We start from the raw sequence: 20,185 nt of genomic DNA on the forward strand, positions 1-20,185 counted from the left end.
CTAGCTTATGCCTAGTATGAGTAATAGGCCTATGTCATAAAATTCAGAATTAATTTTAACTGAAAGCTTAAACAACTCCCACTTCGCTTCTGCAGAGTCAGTATAAATAAGGTTAAAAAAAAAATGATGAGGATGAGACACCAGATTCAGACCTTTGTCTTATTTAATTGAATGAAGCAAGTAAGAAAACTAGATGATAATCTCACAACACTTTTAGTAAATATGCACAATGACACTAAACAAGTACATCAAAAGATTATTGTGTTGCAAAGTATCCCCATAAATACAAAAAAACACAGTATGTGCAGGTGTTTTTTCATTTCTTGGATCTGATTACTTTAAATGTCCCCTGAAAATATTTATTCCTTTTCTATTGTAAATATATTTTTGAAAATGTTCATGATAGAATCAGTGGACTCACAGTTACATACACCTCAAATCACATCTGATTGGAGGTAACTGCCCCGAATTCATGAGTCTTTTTTTTTTTTTTTTTTTTTTTACATTTTACAGGAAATGAAAACAGGAGTTTGACATAAAAATACAAAATATGATGTCACAAGCGATAACAAAAGGACACTGGATCAGAACTTAAAATACATATTTTGATATTTTTCATTTCACTGTGTCCTTAAGTATGCAGTTGTTGACTAGTCTCTACAAAACACTGTCCTTGGACAGAACAGTCTTGGACGGGGCTTGGTTGGCAAACCCACAGTATGATTTCTGACTAATACTCCAAATTAAGCCATGAAGGGCCCATCTGTGCCAAAATATATCTTAGTTTATGCATTAAACCCTGAATCTGCATTGCGTATATTTGTGTTTTGAGACTGCCTCTGTAAATAAATACGATGTCGATACCAAATACCGGAGAGCTGCTCTGTGTAGATTGACCAGTCAGCTTGGTCACTGTTAGAAACGCCCCTCTGTGGTTTACAACACACTGCATCCAGTATCACAGATCACGCGGGTTGGGATCTCTAGAAAACGGTATGTGGAAAAATTAGTGGTTGCAAAATACAGCGATTCTGTTAAATTGAACGTGAGGGCCAGTATGAGAGCTTGTAGCATGTGGTTTACACTACATGGCGCTGCTGCAGAGTCAGCGGGTGGTGTTATCTTTACTTTTCCTCTGTACTTCGACCTGATGTAAAATATGTTAACTGTTAACTTTACGGTTAACTGTTAACCTGTACCCATTGTGTGTGTGTTGTCCTGAGCTCACATTTGGACCGTACTTTTCTTCCACAAGGACCAGTTTTCACAGTTACGTAAGAGAGCGTTATTAATTTTCATTAAAATAAGATATTATAAAGTAGCTTGTAGACTGGTTGGTCAAGCATTTTAGTCGTGTTTTACGTCAGGTCTAACGAGGACAACGTTACATTTTGGGCTTGCACATAAACTGTTAGTTAACGCTAATTAAAGGCCTGTATTAAAGGTAAGTTTGCTAATGTTTTTGGTGCCAGACCGGAAGCGTTTTTGGCCGGGGACCAAACGCCGCCGTACGAACAATGTTTGCTGGGAACATGGATGTATAATTAGAGCTCTTATAATACATCCATGGCTGGGAACGGTTGAGTTTCTTGAAAAATACCGTTAGGTCAACGGTTGAAACTTTAACGGTTCTACCGGGTGTCCAAGACAGAGATGACTTTAAGGATTATGAGCGACATGACTTCTGTGATTAGCGGCTACAATCCAGGCTAGCAGAGGAGACACTTAATAACACTGGAAAAGAACCACAAACTGATAAATACTACCAGTTGTTGTCTGTACAGTTTCCTCGTAATAGTAACACAAGCAGTGGGTCTATTACGTGTTGTTGGCAACTATAAGTACAATAAGTATAAAGACAAGTAAGTTAAGTATTATGGTTGATTTATGGCAGGTCGCTCGACACTTTTGATGGTGTTGGTTTCAGTCGTCTCCATGGTAACCAGGCGCTAATCGCAATCAGTTGATTAATTAACTAGTTGAGTGACAGAGAAGTCATCGGCAACTATTTTGATAATTAATCATTAACTTCAGTCATTTTTTGAGTGAAAGTGAGTTGGAAAAAAAACTGAATATCGTTGGATTTTGGATTCATTGTCAAATAAAATAAAGAATTCGAAGACACCTCAGGCCCATAAATGGGCATTTTTCATGAGAAAATAATCAGCAGATTAATCAATTATGAAAACAATAATCAGTTGAAGCCCTAAAATGTTATGATTTGGGCTTTAGTTTAAGTGAAACAAAGATTTCACATGTGAATCCTTTCTTTGATTGCCCTCTAGTTCATCATGGTGCAGCTGGTGATCCGCCGGTACCGTCCCTCAGACAAGGACACAGTTCTGAACCTGTTCAGCATTGGCATTCAGGAGCACATCGGTCCATGTTTTCACAATGCCATGAGCAGCCCTGCCTACCTCACCATCACCCTGGCTCTGTGTAGTGCTGGCTACCTCCTGGGCTCTGCGTTAGGGGCTGTGTTTTTACCAGGAGTCTGGGTGGCCCTTGTCTACTACTGCTGTCATGAATTTTATGCCAGCTATGTCAGAGAGAGACTCCGGACAGACATGCAGGACATCCCTGGGAACTACCTGAGCAGATCGGATGACTGTTTCTGGGTGGCTGAGGCTGAGGTTGATGGGAGGGCCCAGATTGTGGGTATTGTGGCTGTAGTTGCCAAACAAAGAGGGGAGGAAAGGTATGGGGAACTGTTCAGAATGATAATTTCGCCTCTCTGCAGACGTGCTGGCCTGGGCTTCAGGATGGCTCAGACAGTGGTTGACTTCTCTAAGGAACGAGGCTTCTCCAAGGTGGTGCTGGAGACCAGCTCCACCCAGACCGCTGCTGTGGCACTGTACAAGAAACTGGGGTTCAACCATGTCCTCTCACACACCAAAACAGAGGCTCCCTTCTGGATGGTAACGCTGGCCAAAGTCACTGTTTTAAGAATGGAAAAACACCTGTAGGCCTGAAACAACCCTCATCAGTTACTGTAATGTTCCTGTTATGTTCCTCTTGTCGGTTGTTAAAGCCTTGGCATCAATATTACTTGAATGAGGCATTATTTGTAAGCAATGTCTCACAGACACACTCGCTGCTCTAACTATGAACAAAATCTCAGGTAGAACAACAAGGAAGTTCCTTTTGCTTGTACTGTACATAAGACCAACTTATCTGAATGTTTTAAACAGGACATAGTCCTGGTTTTACAAACTTACTGGACCAAAATTCACAATACTGGTGATTGTAGTGCTGTTTGTATGTTTTTTATGACAACTAGTTTAAACTACTGTGATTTTATGTCACAAATTACACTTCACATGTAACTGTTTTACACAAAAGAAATAAAAAACACCTGTAATTGTTTTAAACAGCTGTGTGTTTTCCTTCTGTCTGATTCAACTTCTGCTCTGGTTGAAGTTGGGTGAAGCTATGCTGAAATTACATACTGTCATCAAACTTAACTACCCAATAAGACTGATAAAGGTGTAACTTCTCACACCCAAACAGGTGCAAAAAAAATAAGAATGGACCAAACTGTGAATGGACCTTTAAAGCTGGTCAGCATTTTTATTTATAACTACTGTCAGAATGACTGCTTATTATTATCAAAATACTGTAGTTATTCAACTGAAACCCTCATCCTGCTGGCTAGTTATAAATAGTAGACACTATATTATAAAGATAGTATATATTATACCAGTCTGTCCCAACCTTTCTGGCTTGGGACTCTTTAAAAGGCCTAAATGTCTACCTGTGCCCCCATGTTACAAGTTTCAAATGTCTACCAGTTGTTGTGTTACCATTTCAACCACAGACTGATTTTTTTTCTCAGTTGAATAATTTAGAGTCCTGAGGAAGTCAAATTATCGAATAATAAACAGGGAAAATAAAGAATCAAAGAGAGAACGTTTGTCTTGTCACAGTAGGGCAAGTGCAAGTGTTACTAATAACATTATTTACACCTGTGCTTTTCCTACTTTGACATGTCAAAAGTTTTGAAATCTGCTGCTAAAATGTAATAACCCTTACTTTTCGTCACACACAATCAATAAGAAATTATGGTTTATAGTTCAGACCATGTTCTCATAAAAATCAGTTAATTCTCAGACAGCTTTGTGAAGTAAAATGTTCTTTGGGAATCTCATATGTCATTCACCATTTTGATACCAAACGTGGTCTGCTACACTAGTTTCAGACATAATATGTTGATAGAAAAATATCTCTGACCACTCACACACACCTCTTATGAACTAACTTGTGTTAGTGCTGTCACAGTCAGGAGGGTAGTATAGTATAGTAATATGGTAGTTTACCCTACTATTGATTGTAACTGGTAGACAGTAGAGGGCGCCATTTATCTACTAAAGTCAGATAAAGCGCTTGTCTGTTATGCCAACTGACTGTCTTTTCAACAATGTACTATTCACAGTATTTACAGTGCATGATTATAAGTTATTTAAAATATCAGGAATGTATAATGACAAAAAAGGATGATGGTGAAGATGATGAAAAAAAATCTTTAAGAAAGAGGTAAGGTTTTAAATGTAGAACAAACTGCAAGGTGTTAGGCAGTCCCTGCCATATAAGACCAATTTACAGGCTTGTTTTAAACTGAGGAGACTAGCATGAAGTGACTAGATAAGTAACATGCATCTTTACAGAGTTAGTGTGAATGTGACTTTTGGACAAAACAACAATTACCATCATCATCTCATGTATTACCAGAGCTTTATTATAATAAATAATGCTCTGACCAGTAACTAAACCTGTGCAAGTATTTGTGATCATGGATGTATAACAAGCCATTCAAAGAGCTGATGAGGCCTTTTACCGAAAGGTAGGCTACTTTGAAATAACAACAAGCTGACTTCATGAAAGCTATACATCTGCTATTATGAAATAAGCTTGCAAGGCAAGTGTGCTACACATTATTGTTCAGATTAAATAAAAACAGCAAAATTAATTATGATTATTATGATAAGCCAATGTATGTTATGATTTGGGAATGATATCAAGGCCTATGACTGATGCAGTACAAAACTGATGCCTTGTTAATGTACAATCAGAGATTGCAGAAACATAGATGAGAGAACAGTCCAACGTTAACAACAGCACAAGCAGCACTTCTATAAGGAAGTAACAGGCATCTGATTATCAAATGCAGATATTGTGCAGCATTTGTATTTATCTCTTATTTGGATTAAACAAGTGGCATGTTCATATCATCAGCATCTGTAATCATCATGTCTGTGAGAGGAGGGGTGTGGACCTGGGCAACAGACATCCAGAGGCAACTCTAGAGTCTGATGTGGCCCCAGGCAGAAAATCCCACAGGGCTCTCCTGACCAACTTTTGTCGGGAGCATATAAAAAATACTGCAAAAGTGCCCTCTCAGTTGCCCCCACAAAGGAGAAAACATACCAAAGTTATGGGTATGGGTGTCTAGTTATGGGTAAATCAGGATGAAATACCCTATAGAGGGCCTCTCTGCAATGGTACCGTAATTAAGGGAGATTCCCACATTCTGACATTTTGAGACAGTAATAGTGTGAGTCAGCCCCCGGGGGCCCCCTCATGCTTCTGTCAACGGTACAGGTAGAGTGTCTCAGTAGAAACAAATGTGCTGGCCAAACACCCGCCCCCCGCCCCACAGCGAGGTGGAAGCCGACAATGCTGATGAAACAATGTTTGTAGAACTCACTTGTGTTTTAGGCTGTTTTGTAAAGAAATGCCTTATACTAGACCCCTTCCTTTTTTGTTCTTTTCTTTTGACTGCAAGACAAGCAGTGATAGAGGATAAAATTAATTATGTACTGTATAAAATTAACATTTTTTCAATAAAAACCATTTCACCCATAAAAACCAAATGTCCAGTCAGTTACTTTCCTCTGGTGCCAGGACTGTGTACCATGGATGTATAAAGAGAAGTGGAATTTTACATAGCAGCCAAAGTGTGTAATTACATCACGTGGTGCACACTGGCCCAAGAAGACTTTTTCCCATAGGCTTACATTGTGAAAGAGATGTCTGTAAATGAGCGGATACACATTTTTGAGCGTCACAATGCTGTGAAATGACTTGTTTCACTATCAGAATTTGATCCATTTGGTCCAATCACATCTCGAAAGTCTAGAAGAGCTGCTCGGTTGAATTGTTTTATCTCCATACAATTTAGCCAGAGGGCTAAACTGGAAGTTAGCCATCTCAGCTGGCAGAAGTCTCTAGTGAGCATGCTCCATGGCCACAATATGTTTTCATTCGGGTAATTTCTTTACAGTAGGGAAGTGGATTTTTGGCCTCATGCGCCAAATGAACAGGGCCCTGTCTCCAACGCTGTGTCCAGTTCTCTTTATACATCCATGCTAGGTACTAGTACAATCAATGCTGCCTCCACCTGGCTGAGTGTAATTAAACACAGAAAAGTAACTGACAGTGAAGTTTCATGAGCTTGAACCTGGATTCAAATTTTTGGGGGCATCAAATTTTCCTCTTTTGTACATTGGGATGGATATGTTCCCCAGTCCCTTGTGGCAATTGCTAGTGCATGCTAATATGTTCACAATGACAATGCTAACATGCTTATGTTTGGTATAATATTCACCATGTTCACCTTCTTAGTTTAGCTAATGTTACAGTAGCATGCCAATATTTGCTGATTAGCATTAAACATAAAGCACAGCTGAGGTTGATGGGAAAGTCTTTTAGCTTTGCAGGTATTTGGTCATAACCCAAAGTATTGGACCCGATGATAGTGTTACATGAGAAGTTAAGGTTGTTAAAATTCATCCTGTGGACGACATGAATGTGTAGGCCAAATTTCATGGCAATCCATCCAACTGTAACCAACTACTTTATTGCACTACAGGAAAGGTCAGGGGATCACAAAGGCAAGGCAATTTTATGTATATAGGTATATATTACAAATATATATTATATCTATATATTACAGGTACACTCAACTCTAATATTATAATATATAATATTAAGATATTTCATTCTGGACCAAAGTGGTTGAGAAGTTATGAATATTAAAGTTTATGTTACTAGTGCTACATTTCAGTAAGTCGTGGACAAAGATTTGTACAAAAGTCAATTAAGTCAAATGTTAAGTCAATAATAAATGTATTTTGGACCAGATGCTCCGCAATTCTCTTGTCTTACTGGAAAGTGTTACCAGTTGAACATACAGGAAGGATGTCCGGTTATTTATACCTTTATACATGCAAGTGTTTTGTGGTTGCATGTGTATTGACAGCGCTTGCATCAGCAACAAGATGTAACCTGTGGCACCACATCTGCATAAACTCAACATCAGCTGTTTCAGTCCACATGCTGTCAGCACAGTGGTTTTTTTTTTTAGAGATATATTTTCCATCAAGGTTGTGGTTTTGTGGTTTGGCCAGATAGCATGTTGTGAAGTAGCTCATATAAACCACAGCAACAACCTGTGGTATTTGTTTGACCTGTAGATATTTATTTATTTATTTTTAACTGCTATGAGGCCGAGGACTTCCTCAAATGTTTCACAAGCGCACATTCAGGCTCAGACTCACATTCAGACACGCTGCACCACTCACCATCAAACATTAGCTGGACAGGACGCATAATGGAGGCAAGTGAAGTGATCTTCACGGTGGTGGAAGTGCTCATTGCTGTCAGCTGCTGTCTGGGTAATATGCTGGTTATTTTGGCCCTGTGGACCAGTAAGAGCATTCAACAGCCCACCTTCTGCCTTATTTTCTCCCTGGCTGTGGCTGACTTTATGGTTGGCTGCATAGCCATACCAATAGCTGTGATGGTGGACGGACGAGTGAACACTTCATTCCATGGCTGTCTCTTCATCAGCTGTGTGCTCATCCTGTTGACTCTAGTCTCAGTTTTGTCTCTTGCGGCTATTGCAATTGACCGTTTCCTCCGGGTGTATGCCCCTCTCAGGTAAAATTATTCAGACTTATGCTTTGTGAATGTACAGAGAAAAGTAAAATAGTACTGCCAGGGTAAGGGATTGAATTTAATCTAATGCTCAACCTACATTCATGTACTGTGAGGTGTGAGGAGGTATATAGTTATACACTTTATATTTAATTTATTATAAATTAATATTATTATTATTATTACTAACTGTTTTGAATTATTGATTTGTGACACTGTAGTCAGAACACACGTACATAAATAAATGCCAATGATACTAATAATTATTAATTGTGTTTACAGGTACAAAAGCACTGTCACACAGAGACATTCATGGTTTGTTGTAGCAGCATGTTGGCTTGTTGCAATACCACTGAGTTTTGCACCCATGTTTGGATGGTACAACCAAGAAACCTTGTCTGAGTCAGTCAACTCTACCATTGTCTGCCAGTTTATAGCTGTGATCCCCATGTCATATCTGGTTTACTTCAGTTTTTTCCTCTGTCACCTGATATCTCTGTTGATTGTGGCTGTATTTTACGGCTACATCTTCTGGACCATGCGCGGAAACCTTCGAGAGAAACCAGGCAACGGTGTCCAAACACAGTCTTACAACTACCTAAGGAAAGAGAAGCAGCTGGCAGGATCTCTGTCTCTGGTCTTGGTCCTGTTTACCCTGTCCTGGCTCCCACTCCACATTATGAACTGCATTGCGTACTATAGTGGTCCGAACGTTGTACCAGAAGCAGCTTTGTATGTTGGCATCCTGCTTTCTCATGCTAACTCAGCTGTAAACCCAGTTGTGTATGCGTTCAAAATACAGAAGATCAAGACAGCATACCTGAAGATCTGGCGACGGTGTATTGAATGTGGAGAAGAAAATCAAGGCTCTCAGACGAGCCAGACAACAGACATCAATCTCAGTATTAACATTAACAGTGTGGCCAAAAATGAGTGAATGCAGATTTCCTTGATTTTGTGCTTCTTTGTTCTTAACAACCATTAACTCATGACTTAACAGGCACACTGCTGAAAACAAAGATTGATACAACTTTTTCCTTTTACTCATCATTTTATTTAGCTGCCTCATGTTTTTCATGTCAGAAATTCAATTGAAGCTCTGATTTTTTTCTGCAATTTATCAATCATGTTATCATGTATTTTTATACAGTAGCCTTGTGGTTCAATGTGTGATTGTTGATTCTTTTGTTCACTTTTAGAATCTATGTATAGCTGTATTTATATTTTGTTTTATATGTATTTCTTTAAGTACTTATTACTTCCTGCCTACCATAAACAGTTTCATTTCCCCCTTGCTGTCAATCTTTGAGGTCAACTGGGCTAAATACTCTCTCTTTTCTGTATTATATCTGCACTGTATGCACAAGATTATCAATATCCTCATCTGACTAAAATGGTGAACAAATATACTTCCCAAAATGTGTTCTGTTAGAGACATAACTGTAAGCCTACCAGGAAGTGAGAAATTCTGTAACATTTATCTGACAATGTTTCTGCTCCTAGAATAAACGGGTGTTGTAGCCTACACAAATGTGGCAAATTGTTGTCACTTATGACTGAATATGATAATTTCCCATACCATAAATACCTGATAATAAGAGTATATACTCTAAATAGTATTAAGTTATCATGCTTACAGTATATTAGTAAGTACTTGCACGTTTAATAACTGTGATTGTGTGTCACAGTCTACACACATAAAACAGCTTTAGGTTTACCAAGTGTAGAATATTTATGTGATCATAGCATCTTTCAAATTGTTCATCTGGATTCAAATCATTTTGTTAATTTATCATCTCCTATAGACTGCGTCCCTGTTACCAGTTATACTCTGGAGTTATGCACTGAAATCTGTAAATTATTCAGTAGCGGGGACATTGTTTCTGAAAAGGAAAGTTGCTTTTGAATTTCTTAAATGTCATTTCTCAATGTTTTAAACAGCACAGACCAATTTACATTCATGTACTGAGATGGCAGTAGGCATCTCAGAGATTTCAGGGCAAACAAAACCAGTATCTGCATGGTTAGAATGAGGTAAATGACAAATATTACTGTGAGGTCATTTACCTTCTTGAAGAGGCACACATTGTGACATCTGTTACATAAGAATAGTGTGGATGGTAAAAATACATTAAATGATTTCAGGGTAACATCGAAAAAGATGACCATCAACAGATTTTTTTAATGAGCTGAAGTTGGTAAAGACCTTTTGTTTGTCAACTATATTCAGCCTCTGAATAACCTCCCAAACCTCTGCACAGTTGCCATTCATGACCTAATTACCCATAAATGTATACTACACTCATAGAAAAAATGGTTCAGAATCATTGTGACAATATCCATACCTACCAGTGATTTAAAAAAAGATTTAATAACTGAAAGAAAAACTGTACAGTACACAGTGATGCAAAATACTCATTCAGGAACCTCCCTTCCTAATGGCATCCCTTCTTCTCAGTGGCCAAAAATATCTTGGTCTTATACAATAACTGTGCATATTGTGTGTGCAACCCACCTTTACTGTATTACTTGTTGGTTTTACTTCTGTGTTACACACATAGAATGTATAAAAATAATGGAAGTAGCCACCGTGATGTCATCCATTGGTTTGTGGACGTTTTGAAGCCTTGAGTTTGGCATTTTGACATGAACCAAACTAGATCAATTTGTCAGAAGTAAAACTATCAGCTGTTATGTTCTGTATCCATCCATATTCTCAGCTGCTAATCGTATTTTGGATCAGAAAGGAAGACACATTTCTCAACATAAATTGGGCAAACTCTATGCAGACCCACAGTATGATTTCTGACCAATGCTCTGCACCCAAAGTCACAGATGGGGAAGCATGAAGGGCCCCTAAATGCTCCCCTGTTTGTGCACGTCACTGCAGGTGCACAATTATGTTGAATTTATCTTAGTTTAAGTCTGTGTAGTGGGTTGAAAATGCCACATGTTAAGTTTTTTATTTAAACAGACACCCTAATTTTTGTTAATTATTTGAACTAATCTAACTCTGTCTATACAATTTTGACATCAGGTCAATACTGAAATATGTCAGTAGACAGTGCTCTATTGCCACTGTGGATACCTTAGAGAGATCACTCATACGTGCTCTGCTCATGTACAGCTCAATATTAAATGAGCATCGGCTAGAGCAAGATGCTAACTTTGGCTCTCTCCCTTATTAATCCACAGGTATGTTAAAATTTGCTTTTCTATGATTAGCTTTGTTTAATATCTAATGTAAATGCAAATTGCAAATCATTCTGTGAAGTTGTGACATGGTTTTGAGATTTATTTGGAATGTATTTTTGTTGGTGTGTGTCTTGGTGGGCGCTGCCATTGAGAATATTTACTTCCGTGAATTTCTACTGTTTTGTAAGTGCAAGTTACAGACATTCCTCGGTCGCTCGTTAACGGCGTAGTCGCGCCATTTTGTTAAGAGTCAAGTGCAAGTCTAATAGAGTGTTATGCTAATGATGCAGAAAGGTTCTGTGTACATTATGTGTGGTGTGGTATGCTGTGGTGTATGTGTTGAAATAGGAGTGATTGTAGTAATGTGAGTAAAGTAAATGTTTGTTTTGGGTAATATAATTTTTGTACTGTTATAATTCTATAATTCTAAGCCTATTCTTATTTATTTAGGAATGTAAATCATATTTTAAATTCAGGTGAAGTTATTTTCCTTAAGTTTTTTTTTAATGTTTTATATTGTTTATTGTTTATTTGGTTTCAACATTTATTTTATTTCTGTAGCATATGTTTTTGTGTCAATGTGAAACATACACTTTAAAGCAGCAGGTTTTAGAAAGCTGATGTAACTGAGAAATATGTACAGTTTTGTATTGTTGTTTTATATTCAATATTAAATGAGCATCGGCTAGAGCAAGACGCTAACTTTGGCTCTCTCCCTTATTAATCCACAGACTATGTTCTTATTGGCTACGCAGTGCACCCTTGCCTGTGTAACCTTTGCTGCCAGTCCAGATTTCCCCTAGGTCTGGCACCGGTAATTATTGGGGGCTCGTCCAGGATTGCGTAGCATTGCTGCCTGGTGAAGTGAGTGCTGTGACAACGTGAACCTGTGTCCCAAAGCTTCAGGAAAGGCTGCAATTCTGTGCATCATCCAGAGAGCAGAGGTCACCTGTGCAACGTCATCATAGCCACTGTCAACCCACGGCAGGCGCTAGTCTACAAGATCCAGAAGAGACTTTGTGATTTGAGTGCCAGTCAGCTGCTGCAAGTTGCAAGTCCGATTGATGATGGCAGCACGACTGATCGTATTGATGAGCCGAGTGAACCAGAACTGTACGATCTGATTGTTGACTACATCAAAAGTGAGAGGTTGAGAGCCCTGGAGGATGAAGACATGGCCTAGCTCCTCCATCTTGACGATATATTGAGTGGCCATGGAAGGTGAAGCGGTTGGAGCTGTCCAGACAGTGCCTCCTGAGAAGGAAGATTCAACAGCCATTCAACAGGGGTGCTCTCTTCCACCTCATTGTGAACCCAGCCAGCCAACCAGATCTCCAGCTACCCCCACTACAGACATTCCCAGACATTCATTGCACATGGACAGAGACATTCATTCACTGCCACCCTCGCCAGGGAACAGAGATGCACGCACTAACCCATCTCCAGAGAACAGAGATCTCCACACATTTCCACTTGCCAGAAGAGGCAATGTTATGCTAGCAAGAGACCTTACCCCTTCAGCATTAGCCAAGTCACCCACAACAGGTTTGGGTGGTGCTTATCCTGGTAGGGTGGGTCTCCCTTCCAGCATGGGAGATCAGGTACTGATCAATTAATTCATACAGTGATTAAGATCACAAGACCTGGTACATTTAGAGAAATATTGGTTAATAAAGGTGACTTAAATGTTGATGAGCTAAAGCGGTTTCTCTGTGCACACATCAGGGACAAAAACAGTACTGAACTTTTCCTAGAGCTAAGTAATGCCAAACAACAAGACAAAGAGAGTCCACAGCAGCTTCTGTACAGAATCATGGGGTTAAAACAGCATGTTATGTTTGAGACACAGCAGCCTGGTGCTGAGTTTAGCTATAACAAAAGGCTCATTCAGGGCACTTTTCTCCACACTCTTTACCAGGGCTTAAATGAAAAAAACATCCATGTCAGACATGACCTCAAGCCACTCCTAACCGACTTGCAGGTTAGCTATGACTTTCTGTTAGACCACATCACTAAGTCTACTAGCAAGGAGGCTGAGAGACTTAAATGACTTGGCACAAGAAGCAAAACCCAACCAGTGACAGCCAGCACAGCTCAGCTTGACTGTAGTGACTCAGCTAAGCAAAATAAAGTTGACACTGTCTACAGGCTAACCGTGCTGCTATTGAAGAACTGACTGCACAAGTGTCCTTACTGACCAAACATCTGGCGCAAATGGTAAAGCCTGCTGACAGTGTGACACCTAGGGGCCCCTGCTCAACAACAGCCCTTCCTCAGGCACCACCACCTTCCGTGCATCCAAGATTTGCTGGACAACCTTGGGGGCTACTTGTGGTTCTCAGTACTCGAGCAGGGCAGCGCTTACCACCAGGGCTTTGTCGACGAGAGCTCCAGACACCTCACATCCTTTAGCACGCCCTGGGGGCTGTACAAGTGGATCCACCTCCCATTTGGCCTTACCAACGCCCCAGCCACTTTTCAAAGGTGCATGGAGGGAGTCCTTGATGGTCTAAGGGACGAGTGCTGCTCTCCATACTTCGATGACATGCTCTGCTTTTCCATGACCTTTCATGACCACGTTGATGACCTGAGGAAGGTGCTCCACTGCCTGCGGAAGCATGGTGTTAAACTACGTCCAAAGAAATGTGAATTATTCAAAAGGCAGGTCAGGTGTGTAGGGCACCTAGTGACCAGTGAAGGTGTCCAAAGATCTGGAGGCAGTTTACCACCTGAAGGATAGGGAGCTAAAGAATGTTGGTGAGGTCAGAGCTCTCCTTGGGTTTTTGGGCTATTATAGAACCTTCATACAAGACTTTTCAAGGATAGCCAGGCCCCTGTTTAAGCTCATAGAAAGTCCAAGTGAGTCTAGTAGGGGAGCCACCTCAGTTAGAACAAGCAAGACTAAGCCCTGTAATGGCCATCTCCCATCCAAGGCACCTGTCCAGTGGACACCAGAACACAGTGCAGTGGTGTCGCACTTTGTTGACATGTTAACCAGTCCACCCATCTTGGCCTACCCAGATTTTGAGTTGCCCTTCGTCCTTCACACCGATGCGTCAAATGAGGGTATGTGTGCAGTGCTCTATCAGCAGCAGGGAAACAAGCTCCATGTCATTGCTTTTGGCTCCAGATCACTCATGCCTGCTGAGAAGAATTATCATCTCCATTCTGGCAAACTGGAGTTTTTTGCACTGAAGTGGGCGATCTGCGACAAATTTATAGATTACCTCTATTATGCACCCACCTTCAATGTGTACACAGAGAATAATCCCCTCACTTATGTTTTGAGCATAGCCAAGTTGAATGCAGTCGGGTATCGTTGGGTGGGCGAGTCACCATCAGATATCAGCCAGGCAAGTCAAACACAGACGCTGACACCCTCTCACGATATCCAGTCCAACTCCATGACCACTTGAAAGAGTACATTGAAATAATGCCCCCAGATTTTATTTCTGCCATCTGGCAGGGGAACAGAGCAATGAGAGACAGTGATGTGCCATGGGTGGCTGCATCACAGATGCGCCCTGGTGCCAATGAAACCCCTCATGAAGGCATTCCAGTTATCACCCCAGAAAGTGTCAGGAAGCTCAAAGGGAAGATGCTCCCATCTGTGAGGTTATAACCTCAAAAAGAGGATGGAATCCTAATGACAAAGACACGAGGCAAGCATGCAGACTAATACACTAATGGAACAGATTCACACTTGACAAGGGAATACTGTACAGGCAGACAGGACAAAGGAAACAGTTGGTACTCCCCAGTAAGCTTAAGTCGACTGTGCTGAAACACCTGCATGATGACATGGGGCACATCAGCGCCGACAAAGTCATTCATTTAGCAAGAGAAAGGTTTTATTGGCCCTTCATGCAACGTGAAATTGAAGATTACGTCATTCGCCAGTTTTCCTCTGTTTTGTCAGTACAAGTTACAGACATTTGCATGTGGTAACATATAAAAATGTGTTTAAAAGATTGCTATATTGTTATATTCAAACCAATTTCACTTCCGGTTGCTTGTTAACAGGGCGTAGTTGCGCTGTTTTGTTAAGAGGTTAAGTGCAAGTCTAAGAGAGTGTTATGCTAATGTTGCAGAAAGGCTCTGTGTATGTCATATCAGTGTAGGATGAGTGTAGCTGTGGTGTACATGTTAAAATAGGAGTGATTGTAGTAATGTGAGTAAAGTAAATGTGAGTTTTGGGTAATATAATTTTTGTACTGTTATATTTTATACATATATTTTATATATGTATATATATATATATATATCTTAGATTATATTTTATATATATAGTACATTATATTTTAGTTAAGCCTATTCTTATTTATTCAGGAATGTAAATCATATTTTAAATTTGTGTGAAGTTATTTTTCTTAAGACAGAATGTTTTATATTCTTTTTGTCAATTTGGTTTCAACATTTATTTTATTTCTGTAACATATGTTTTGGTATGAATGTAAAACATGAACTTTAAAGCAGCGGGTTTTAGAAAGCTGATGTAACTGAGAAATATGTACAGTTTTGTATTATGTTGTATTTGATATTAAATGAGCATTGGCTCTCTCCCTTATTAATCCACAGACTATGTTCTAATTGGCTACGCAGTGCACCCTTGCCTGTGTAACCTTTGCTGCCGGTCCAGATTTCCCCTAGGTCTGGAACCGGTAACATCTGCGTTGTTTTTTGCATTTTGAGGCTGTTGACAGCCTCTCTGAATTAGTCTATCCCAAGTTAATATTACTTGCAAATTATTATGTAGATACACTGGCAAGTAACTATTACCAGATAAAAACAGTTCCCAAACTGGAGTGACAGGACACCTGGGTCAGTGTCCTCTTTATCTAACAACTGTATCTATCTCAAGAAATCACCCCGAATCCATTTTGGTGGTTTTTAGACAGTTAGCTCAGCTTACAACTTTCATGAATCAAACCAGATCACTTTGTCAGCTCCTCCTGTACCCATCTATATTTATCCTGTTTAGGATCAGGGAGGCAAATACTTTTCCCAACATAAATTGGGAGACTGACCACACCCTGACAACTTTCACTGTCAGATTTTATCAGCTGTAGCGAGCAAGCTAATTAAGCTAATGTCGTCTCCATGCATTTCATAAAAGCTGTCTCCAACTGACTTTAATTTTTACAGTTAACTTCAATGTGCAGTTGATGGCTAGATACATGATACTGTGTTTAAAGATTGACGCTAAAGCTGTATGTCCCAGACAAAAAGTCAGCATCCTCACCAGTTGATGATCCATATAAAGGATGAGGAAATAAAGAAACAGCATTGATAATTCATTACAGTCTAGAGCTAGCAAATTCAAGTGTAATAGAAATGATGAGGAAAAATGTAAAATTAGACTCTAATTTCATTATAGCATTTAACCATTTGGCTGCTTAGCTTAAAAACCCTTTCACACATTGTCACTACAGTAGACAGCTACGCAAAAGCCATTTTATTACGCAATTCTTATTTAATTGGTAAATCTGAATAACGGCCACTGCCAGGGTTTCTGTACAGCCATCTTAATACCAAATAGAATGCATTTTAACACTTGTTTCACTGTCAAAGTATGAAAGATGTTAATAAAAACCATTAGTGATGATAAGGGCTACAATTATTTACCAAGTGCAATGTGAAATAAATGTTAATTTATTTACATTTATTTCACATTTTTGGCAGTATACATTTTTAAAAATATATTTACAAAAGAAAATGAATACATTTTTCCAGGGGACATTTAAAGTAATCAGATTTCTCAGACAGCTTTGTGAAGTAAAAAGTTCTTTGGGAATCCCATATGTCATTCACCATTTTGATACCAAGTATGGTCTGCTACACTATTTTCAGACATAATATGTTGATAGAAAAATATCTCTGACCACTCACACACACCTCTTATGAACTAACTTGTGTTAGTGCTGTCACAGTCAGGAGGATAGTATAGTATAGTAATATGGTAATTTACTCTACTATTGATTGTAACTGGTAGACAGTAGAGGGCGCCATTTAGCTACAAAAGTAACACTGAGGCACTCATCTGTTATACCAACTGAGTGTCTTTTCATCAGTATTCTAAAAAAAAAATCTTGAAAAAGTTTTTATTTAATAGGCATAAAAAAATGTTAAGTGGTGTAACTGTCAATTAAAAAGGAATAATAAATCTTTTCATTCAAGTTAAATACACGTGGGTACCAATATCAATATTTATTTTGTCAAGAACAATTATCACTTGAGGGATTTCTTAATTAATGAATTCATTTATTCAAATCAAACCCTAATGTTCAACAATCAATATTCTATTTAGATTTTTACAAAAATGTCCATAAATATATCGATAATATGAATGCGTCTCATGACACATATCTAGCGTTACTGCAAACAGTAATGTCTCTACAGTCTCTAAACAAAGACACAAACAGACATAAGGAACAGGCTATCAGAGCCAGCTGATGAATTAAAAATGAGTACAATTGTGAATAGGGAGGCACGATATTATCGGCACGTCATCGGTATCGGCCGATAAAAGCTGTAGAATGAAATATTGTCATCGGTCATTTCTGCTGTTTATGAGAGGCCGATTTGTTGCCTTCTCCTCCACCACCTGACTGTGCTTCCCTCCACGGACTGTTTCACCCTGACGGTCCCGGTGTTTCCTCTGCAGGCTTCACTTCACTCAGCTGCCTGACTGCCGCCTCAGCTGGTGCGGCTAAGGCTGAAATTATAGTTGCCGCTGGGGTCCGCGTGACATAAATTTCGTCGTGTGCGCATAGGCTCATCTGCGTACCTGCAATTTGCTCCACTAGCCTCTCAGCTAAAGCTTCATTTATACTCCCAAGCGGCGCGCACACGGACAGCTGCGGATACCACGGAAGGAGAGTTGATGTGTTCATACTACCCTCTGGGGTCTGCGTGGAGAACGCGTTCCACACATGCGCAGTAGATCGCCGTCTACAGGAACACAGCGTTGTGACCGCGCGGACTGGTGCGGACAGGTCCGCGCAGACACAACAAATTGCAGGTGCGCGGATGTCCGCAGAGAGCCTACGCGCACGCCATCTGATGACGAAATTTACGTCACACAGACCCTCGCGGACCCTCGCGGACGCGGCAACTATAGTTTCAGCTTCACGTGTGAATCCAACCAGAGCACTGAGCACAGATAGGAAACACCTAGGCTGATAGGATGTACCACTCTGTTGGGGGGGGGGGGGGGGATATATTGTCTTTCTTGATCATACTTAGTACAAGCTGTGCTTGCATGCAAAATAGTCCCCTCAGCCAGCTGGAAAAAAAATATGTGCATATATCGGTATTGGCATCGGCAATCAGCCACAATGAGTTGGAAATATCGGCATATCGGATATCAGCAAAAAATCCAATATCGTGCATCCCTAATTGTGAATAAGTAGCCTAAGTAATAAGTAGGTATCAAGCCACACCTGAATGTGGGGATGGTGGTTCAGTCCAAACGTACCCGCAACAGATGATGAAGTAGAGATAAAGTAAGTAGTGTAAATTGATGACGAATGTTGAACTGAAAATGATAGTGAATAGGACAAGAAAAAAAAAGCATCTTTTTATGTTTAACAACTCAGGAACATTTTTCAAAATTGCAGAACCTAATATAATACAAGTTATTTTCCATACTTTATACTTATATTATGCAGAAATTCATTGTGTTTAAATTTGGAGACCGACAGTGTATTTAAAGGCAAAATATTACTCATGTGAATTTATAGCATTGTTCAAATTACTTTGATGCCATAAGTATTTCTTTGCACAAAAATGAGACAGTTCAAGTGAATTTTGATGCAGTCTGTGCTGTTTTTCAGATCATTTTTCTGTCTTTAGTGTCCCTAAATCAGATCTGTGGGGTACACTGAGTTTCTCAACGTGCACATTAGTATCCTGGTTCTGATGATAAAATGTTAGAAATATGATGTTTACATGGAACATAATGATACCTGGTAATTCTGCTCACCAGTAATTTGATCACCAGTAACAGAGTACGCTAGTGAAAAGTGAGAGTTGTGTGACATTTTCATTTTCATTTCAAGGTGTACATGATTATTTCTGTACATTGTCGATTAGCATCATTTTTTTTATTGCATGATTACTACATAACACACACCTGCGCACATGGCAGACAGTGATCAGAAACCTAGATTAGGAGTACTGCAAGTAGCATATTTCTTGGTTTCTAAAACCAGGATATGATGTTTGCATGAACAAAGATATAACCAGCATACCAGTGTCCATTTAAATGCACTCACTGTGTTTGCTACAGTGTGTCTTTTGATGCTACCACTGGGAGGTGCCAAAGTTTTTAAAACCTGGCTTTAAACACTTGATTAGACACTTTGAGTGACCTTAAAGTTCAATTTGAGGTGGAATTTGCCTTTCAAGTTCACACTTTGTTCTAAGAATTGGACTATAAAAGGCTCGACATAAATCAATATTGACAGGGAATTTGAGGCACTGTGTGGGGAGTTCTCATGTTCCTCCCATGTGTATGTAGGATTCCTCCATGTGTTTCATCCCACAGGACACACATCTTAGGAGAAGGCATGCTTGAATGTGGAGCATATGGATTGGAGGTTTGGTGCAGAAAAATGCTGTTCACTATGTCAAAACAAACTTTTCACAGTACCAGAAAGCAAAGTAATTGTAACCTACAGCTGCCAGACAGTGTCACAACATTATATGAGTATCTTATTTTGCTCAGCATGTTACACAAGTCTCATAAAAAAAAAAAAATCTTATTATAGATTGAGGGTGTGTATATAAAGAGTCTTAGAACTGTGAGAGTCAAGTTGTTCCTCAGGCTGTTCAGATTTAGAGCTTATTTCACCATCTTGTCAATTTTATACATGGGAAGGGTGCACTCAAAGGTTCTGAGGAGGCTTAAATTGACACAAACAAGTCCAAAAAATATGTTTATTGAGAATTCAATACTTGGAAACAATTATACTTAAGTGGTTTTGGCCAGCTCAATGATTGCTGCACTGCAGAATAAAACGTCTCATGCTAATTCCATATGTTAATGTAATTA

General features: G+C 39.5%; 2 protein-coding genes across 5 annotated transcripts; both read left to right on the forward strand.

The window, feature by feature from the left end:
* The first annotated feature begins 524 nt into the window (after positions 1 to 524).
* Positions 525 to 3,371, forward strand: nat8l2 (N-acetyltransferase 8-like 2). Of its 4 annotated transcripts, none has more exons than XM_067586741.1 (2): positions 525 to 993; positions 2,286 to 3,371. In XM_067586741.1, the coding sequence occupies exon 2, from the start codon at positions 2,292 to 2,294 to the stop codon at positions 2,964 to 2,966; it is 675 nt and encodes a 224-aa protein (XP_067442842.1). In that variant the 5' UTR covers positions 525 to 993; positions 2,286 to 2,291; the 3' UTR covers positions 2,967 to 3,371. The 4 variants fall into 4 exon arrangements, with proteins under 4 accessions (XP_067442842.1, XP_067442844.1, XP_067442843.1 ...); XM_067586743.1 differs by lacking the exon at positions 525 to 993 and adding an exon at positions 1,022 to 1,274; XM_067586742.1 differs by lacking the exon at positions 525 to 993 and adding an exon at positions 1,022 to 1,269.
* Positions 3,372 to 7,006: 3,635 nt separating this feature from the next.
* LOC137182248 (adenosine receptor A3-like) lies at positions 7,007 to 9,475 on the forward strand. The gene is made up of 2 exons (XM_067588576.1): positions 7,007 to 7,938; positions 8,218 to 9,475. Exons 1-2 carry the CDS (start codon positions 7,610 to 7,612, stop codon positions 8,870 to 8,872), a joined length of 984 nt encoding a protein of 327 aa, XP_067444677.1. The 5' UTR covers positions 7,007 to 7,609; the 3' UTR covers positions 8,873 to 9,475.
* The last annotated feature ends 10,710 nt before the right edge of the window (positions 9,476 to 20,185 follow it).

This window comes from Thunnus thynnus, chromosome 4, assembly GCF_963924715.1.
Source record: "Thunnus thynnus chromosome 4, fThuThy2.1, whole genome shotgun sequence".
Taxonomy (NCBI): Eukaryota; Metazoa; Chordata; class Actinopteri; order Scombriformes; family Scombridae; genus Thunnus; species Thunnus thynnus.

Bases quoted from the DNA above. Each gene is read 5' to 3' on its own strand.
- LOC137182248 (XM_067588576.1), top strand. From the start codon at position 7,610: ATGGAGGCAAGTGAAGTGATCTTCACGGTGGTGGAAGTGCTCATTGCT. The intron at 7,939-8,217 runs GTAAAATTATTC...TTGTGTTTACAG, and splicing joins CGGGTGTATGCCCCTCTCAG to GTACAAAAGCACTGTCACAC.
- nat8l2 (XM_067586741.1), top strand. From the start codon at position 2,292: ATGGTGCAGCTGGTGATCCGCCGGTACCGTCCCTCAGACAAGGACACA.